Source organism: Heterodontus francisci, chromosome 31 (genome assembly GCF_036365525.1).
Source record: "Heterodontus francisci isolate sHetFra1 chromosome 31, sHetFra1.hap1, whole genome shotgun sequence".
Lineage (NCBI taxonomy): Eukaryota > Metazoa > Chordata > Chondrichthyes > Heterodontiformes > Heterodontidae > Heterodontus > Heterodontus francisci.
This window is the reverse complement of record NC_090401.1, coordinates 33,873,537-33,880,310: the sequence shown is the minus strand read 5'-3', so window position 1 is coordinate 33,880,310 and position 6,774 is coordinate 33,873,537. Positions and strand designations below refer to the sequence as shown.

Below are 6,774 nucleotides of genomic sequence, written 5' to 3'. Positions count from 1 at the left end.
GGTAACCTATGTGTCAGAGCGGAAGATATTGGTATGGTTCTTAATGAACACTTTGCAACTGTCTTCACAAAAGAGGGGGACGATGCAGATATAGTAGTTAAAGAGGAACAGTGTGAAGAATTGGATGTGATAAATATAGGGAGAGAAGTAGTATTAATGGGATTAGTATCCTTGAAAGTTGATAAATCACCAGTGCCAGGTGAAATGTATCCTAGGCTGTTAAAAGAAGCAAAAGAAGTAGCAGAGGGTCTGACCATCATTTTCCAGTCCTCACTGGATACAGGTGTGGTGCCAGAGGATTGGAGAATTGCTAATGTTGTACCTCTGTTTAAAAAGGGAGTGAAGGATAGATCAAATAATTACAGGCCAGTCAGTCTAACCTCAGTAGTGAGCAAATTATTGGAATTTATTGAGACAGGATAAACTGTCACTTAGAAAGGCACAAGTTAAAGTTAAGACAAAGATAGTCAGTGTCGATTTGTTAAGGGAAGATCTTGTTTGACCAACTTGATCGAATTTTTTGAAGAAGTAACAAGGAAGATAGCTGAGGGCAATGTAGTTGATGTGGTCTGCTTGGATTTTAGCAAGGCTTTTGACAAGGCCCCAAATGGCAGACTGGTTAAAAAAGTAAAATCCCATGGGATCCAGGGAAATGCCGCAAGGTGGATACAAAATTGGCAGGAAACAAAGGCTAATTGTTGACAGCTGTTTTAGCGACTGGAAGGCTGTTTCCAGTGGCGTTCCACAGGACTCAGTACTGTGTCCCCTGCTTTTTGTGGTATATATTAACAATTTGGATGTAAATGTAGGGCGCATGATCATGAGGTTTGAAGACAACACCAGGATTGGCCGTATGGTAGATAGTGAGGAGGATAGCTGTCGGACGATATTGATGGTCTGGTCAGATGGGTAGAAAAGTGGCAAATGGAATTCAACTTGGAAAAGTCTAAGGTGATGCACTTGGGGAGGTCAAACAAGGCAAAGGAATACACGATTAATGGGAAAATACTGAGAAGTGTAGAGGACGTAAGGGACCTTGGAGTGAATGTCCACAGATCCCTAAAGGTAGGACAGGTGGATAAGGTGGTTAAGAAGGCATATGGAATCCTTTTCTTTATTAGCAGAGGTGTAGAATACAAGAGCAGGGAGGTTATGCTGGAACTGTACAACTTATTGGTTAGGCCACAACTTGAACAGTGTTCGCAGTTCTGGTCACCTTATTACAGAATGGATGTAAATGCACTAGAGAGGATACAGAAGATATTGCCAGGACTGGAAAACTGCAGTTATGAGAACAGATTGGATGGGCTGGGGTTGTTCTCCTTGGAACAGAGAAGGCTGAGGGGAGATCTGATTGAAATGTACAAAATTTTGAGTGGCCTGGGTAGAGTGGATGGGAAAGGCCTATTTACCTCAGCAGAGAGGTCAGTGACTAGGGGGCATAGATTTAAAGTGATTAGTAGAAAAATTAGAGGGGAGATGAGGAAAATCCTTTTCACCCAGAGGGTGGTGATGGTCTGGAATTCACTGCCTGAAAGGGTAGTTGAAGCAGAGACCCTCAACTCATTCAAAAGGAGTCGGGATATGCATCTCAAAGTGCTGTAAGCTGCAGGGCTACGGACCAAATGCTGGAAGGTGGGATTAGAATAGGTGGATCGTTTTTTGGCCGGCACAGACACGATAGGCCAAGTGGCCTCTTTGTGCCTTAAACGTTCAATAATTCTATGATTAAAATTGGGGATGCACATAAGGCCAAAATTCGAGGATGATAGAGATCTGAGGGTTGTAGGTCTGGAGGAGGTTACAGAGATAGAGAGGGGCAAGGGCATGCAGGGATTGGAAAACAAGGATAATTTTATTTTAAAATGAGGCGTTGCTGGACTGGGAGCATGTATGGATCAGCAAGCAAAAGGGTGAGGAACAGGGCTTGGCATGAATTTGGATGAGTTTTGAATGAGTTCAAGTTTATGGATGGTGCAAAGTGGGAGGCCAGCCAGGACAGCATTGGAATAGTTGAGTCCAGATGTAACAAAGGCATGGATGAGGGTTTCAGCAGCAGACGAGATGAGATTGGGTAGAAACGGGTGATGTTACTGAGGTGGAAGTATGTGGTCTCAGTGATGCATAGGATAAGAGGATGGAAGCTCAGGTCAGGGTCAAAGAAGATGCCAAGCTTGGGAATTCTCTGGCTCTGCCTCAGAGTGGTCAGGAAGAGGGATGGTGTTAGGTGGCTAGACAACAATTCCAATGCACAGTGCTCTAGCATGTCAGGTTTGACATGGAAATTTTCCAGACTGCACCAATAATACAGGGAGTATTAATAAAACAAGATTGAAGTTACAGTATTTTTAAAGAGATTAAAAACACAGATAGCAAGCAGTGACAGACTTTATTAGAATTTAATTCTCTGATGGTAAATTATACAGATTTATTGCCTGCTAATAGCCATACCCAGAACAACTAAACTGATACACATTGTTCCACAATAATCTTTAGCAGACCTACTGCAATGTTTCAGTCTTTAGTTGGAACTATTGGGAGGATCCTCTGATGGTTGCTTTCACAGTGTGATGAAGCAGAGAGCAGCACCTATGGACGTGGATCTTCATTGCCAGTGTGGTAGTCTGGAGGAGTGTACTTGCCTTCCTTCATCAGCTTTTCCTTTTGCATTCTGATTTCATAAAGCCTCTTTTGCTGTGAACAAGGCAAGATGCAGAAGCAATGTAAGCAAAACACTTGGAGTCCATGGAGATTTAATCTGCTACAGGCAATGGCGTAACATCCTTACAACATGGCAGCACTGTCATGTATATTTAGCAAATGGGTACGGAGTCTGTGCGCAAAAGGAAAATATCTGTACTTGAACCAAGTTAGTGTGATACTCACATCTTAGATTACTTCCACCACTACTAACAGTAAGCAGTGCTTAGTCTGGATGTGAGATTTAAAACAAGTTTTGATACATAACCTATGTTTGAGGGACCAATTCTACAGCTGCACCATTCAACATTGCAAGAAAATTTCATACCCACAATTACACTTTACTGAAATCTTTGTGACAAGCCAGTTTGTGATTCCTACCTCATGGCATCTGGCAACTCACCAATTTCTGGCGGTGCATACATTCATGGAAATCTTCCAGTTCCAGTTTACACTCCTTTTTGGCTCTCGTTTTCCCAATTCCATGCGCACATTCAATCCACTCCTTTTCAAATACATGGCAACGGGCTGCCTGTCCACTGGGTTGTACACCACTTTGGACCAGTAGCCATTTATCAATATTGATACCTATCTTTTCCTGGAGATCAATCAACGGCATGGCTGTGAGACTGCAAACACAGGACACTTATGAATTAAGTGATGAAAGTAAATGTAGCATTATGCACTTGGTAGGGACAACTCCAAGCAGTATGTTTACACCATTTAGAGGAGGAGGATGGGCCCATACAAACATACCAATTAGGAACAAAAGGCGGCCATTCGGCCCCTTGTGCCTGCTCTGCTATTCAATAACATCATGGCTGATCTGTTTGTGTCTCGAATTCCACACTCCCATCTACCCCGATAATCTTTGATTCCCTTGCCTAACAAGAACCTATCTACCTCTGCCTTAAAATATTCAATGACCCCACCTCCACAACCTTCTAAGGCAGAGAGTTCCAAAGTTGCACAACCCTGAGAAAAAAATTCTCATCTCTGTCCTAATGGGTGACCCCTAATTTTAAAACCATGCCCCCTAGTTCTGGACTCATCCACAAGAGGAAATATCCTTTCCACATCCACCTCGTCAAGACAGTTCAGGATCTTATATCCTTCAATCAAGTCTCCCCTCACTCTTCTAAACTCCAGTGAAAACAAGCCCAGTCTGTCCAACCTTTCGCATAAGACAACCCACTCATTCCAGTTATCAATCTAGTAAGCCTCCTCTGAACCGCCTCCAATGGATTCACATCCTTCTTTAAATGAGATCAAAACTGTACACAGTATTCGAGATGTGGTCTCACTAATGCCCTGTATAACTGAAGCATAACATCCTTACTTTTATTTTCAATTCCTCTCGTAATAAAGGATAGCATTCCATTAGCCCTCTTTATTACTTGCTGCACCTGCATATTAACTTTTTGTAACTCATACACTGGAACACCTAGATCCCTCTGCACCTCGGAATTCTGCAGTCGTTTTCTGTTTAAGTAATACTCTGCTTTTCTATTCTTCCTGCCAAAGTGAATGACGTCACATTTTCCCACATTATATTCCATCTGCCAGATTTTTGCCCACTCACTCAAGCTATCAGTCTGCAACCTCCTTATGACTTCTTCACAACATACTTTCCCACCTACCTTTGTGAACTGCAAATTTAGCCACCATACCATCACCCCCTCATCTAAGTCATTGATATAAATTGTAAAAAGGTAAGGCCCCAGCACAGACCCCTGTGGGACTCCACTTGTCACATCCTGCCACTCAGAAAAGGACCCATTTATGCATACTGTTTTCTGCCAGCCAGCCAATCTTCTATTCATGCCAATATGTTACCCCCTATACCATGGGCTCCTAATTTGCACAAAAACCTTTCATGTGGTACCTTGTCAAATGCCTTCTGGAAATCAAAGTACAGTATGTCAATGGGCTCCCCTTTATCCATAGCACATGTTACTCCTTCAAAGAACTCCAATAAATTGGTTAAATATGATTTCCCTTTCACATAACCATGCTGACTATTCCCGATTACCTTCAGTTTTTCTAAGTGCCCAGCTATAGCCTCCTTAAATAATCGATTCTAACACCTTCCCCACGACAGACGTCAAGCTAATTGGCCTATAATTACCTGTTTTCTGCCTCCCCCCCTACTTGAATTGAGGGGTTCATGAGTCATTAGAGATCCATGACTGGTGCCATGAAGCTATTGAAAAAGTAAAATGTTGGAAGATACTGTCAAGACCATACAAAACAAGAAATAATATTGTCACTGCATAAGACCTTGGCCTCAACTAGAATACTGCATCCCATTTTGGATCGATCGTCTGCCAGGTGGTAGAGAAAAAGTTCAGTGGAGGGCCAGAAGATGGATACTTTGTTCAAAGGTCCTCAATTAGCACAACAGGCTGAGTTGGGCTTTTTTCTATTGCAGAAGAGTGTAGATTTTGAGAGCATTTAATTGAAGTCTTTTAAAATAATGAAAATATTTGTGAAACTGTACTCCTAAGTCTCTGTAAACCTCTATCCCATCTAGACTCTTATTTTCCCAGGTATGTATTGTTTCCTATTCCTGCTACCAAAATACATCTGCTTATCCATATTGAAATTTATTTGCCATTTATGCACTCATTCTGCAAGTTTATTAACATCTTGTTGCATTTTGTCACAATCTTGCTCTGTATTAACAGTAGGTTCAATTGGGCATCATCTGCAAATTTTGAAATTGTACTTCCGACTCCAGAGCCCAAATGGTTTATGTAAACAGTGAACAGCTGTTCCAGTACCAATCCCTATGGAACACCACTTCCCACACCTCACCAGTCTGAGTAAATGCCTTTAATCCCCATTTGCTAGCTAGCTTGCTGTCCTTTCTACTACTTATCCTCTGACTGTTGTCATGAGTTTATGTGGTACCTTATCAAAGGCTTTTGGAAATCCAAGTATGTTACATCTACTGCATTACCCTTAACTATTCTTTTTATTGCTACTTCAAATAATTCAATAAGTGGTCTATAGTTTCCGGGATTTATTCTTCTTCTTTGGCCTCCTTGTCTCGGGAGACAATGGGTAAGCGCCTAGAGGTGGTCAGTGGTTTGTGAAGCAGCGCCTGGAATGGCTATAAAGGCCAATTCTAGAGTGACAGAATAAATCCCGGAATCTATCTCCCACGTTAAATATAAGAATCACATTAGTCATCTACCAGTCAAACTATTTTTATATATCTCCTAATATTTCATACTATCTCTTCCCTAACTTATTTTAATATACACGGATACAACCCATCCAATTAGCTTCCTGTCCTTCAGTGAGTTGACTTCAAAAATCCTCATATAACCAGACAACCTACCCCATCCTCACATCCTTTGCTTTTGCAACTCGGGTATACTGGACATTTCCTCTTTTACCAGTGGCCCCCAGTCTGGGGCTCACTCCTCAAACCCCCACCTTCAAAAGCCTCCCTCACCCCATAAACTCAATGGGAGCCTCTGACCCCTAAAGGCTGGGCAGCTGTTATATTAAAGCACAGGCGCCTCATCAACTGCTTGAGTTCAGTGACCTCCCGTTGCACTGGCCCGATCCCAAACCGACTGCAGCAAAAGGAGACTGACTCGGGTCAGACCCCAGTTCCCACCGTCCCCTCTCACCTCCCAACCGTCTTCCGTCCTTCCACACACACACAGCCTCACTTTGCGGCCTGCCATAAAACAGCCGTGGAGTTTACGACCTTCACGTTTTGCCGTCAGTGGTGGAACTCTGCTGCCTCCAAGTGTATGAGCGCAGCTGCGCACTGGTGTCTGGTCTGAGCTTGTTCAACTTGCCATGGGTCATCTGAATGGGAAAAGTAAGACCAAGTCTGGGAGAAAATATCATTCAGTCCCACCCACTTCTTATTATTATTAATATTTCAACTGACGCAACCTACCGCACATTATTCCAAATGTTTTGAGTGAAGAAATTTTTTGTGAGTTAAAATTTACATTTATTTTCTGGACCTTGAAAAATATTCTAGAGTAACCTTATTTATCAAAAAGAAAACAGAAAATGGGGTATGTTGGAGGACAGTTAAGGGGAAAT

General features: G+C 42.4%; 1 protein-coding gene across 1 annotated transcript; it reads right to left on the bottom strand.

The window, feature by feature from the left end:
* Positions 1-2,370: 2,370 nt before the first annotated feature.
* ndufs5 (NADH:ubiquinone oxidoreductase subunit S5) lies at positions 2,371-6,430 on the bottom strand. The gene is made up of 3 exons (XM_068011259.1): positions 6,345-6,430; positions 3,104-3,329; positions 2,371-2,694 (listed from the first exon to the last, which is right to left on the bottom strand). Exons 2-3 carry the CDS (start codon positions 3,317-3,319, stop codon positions 2,590-2,592), a joined length of 321 nt encoding a protein of 106 aa, XP_067867360.1. The 5' UTR covers positions 3,320-3,329; positions 6,345-6,430; the 3' UTR covers positions 2,371-2,589.
* Between the last annotated feature and the right edge of the window lie 344 nt (positions 6,431-6,774).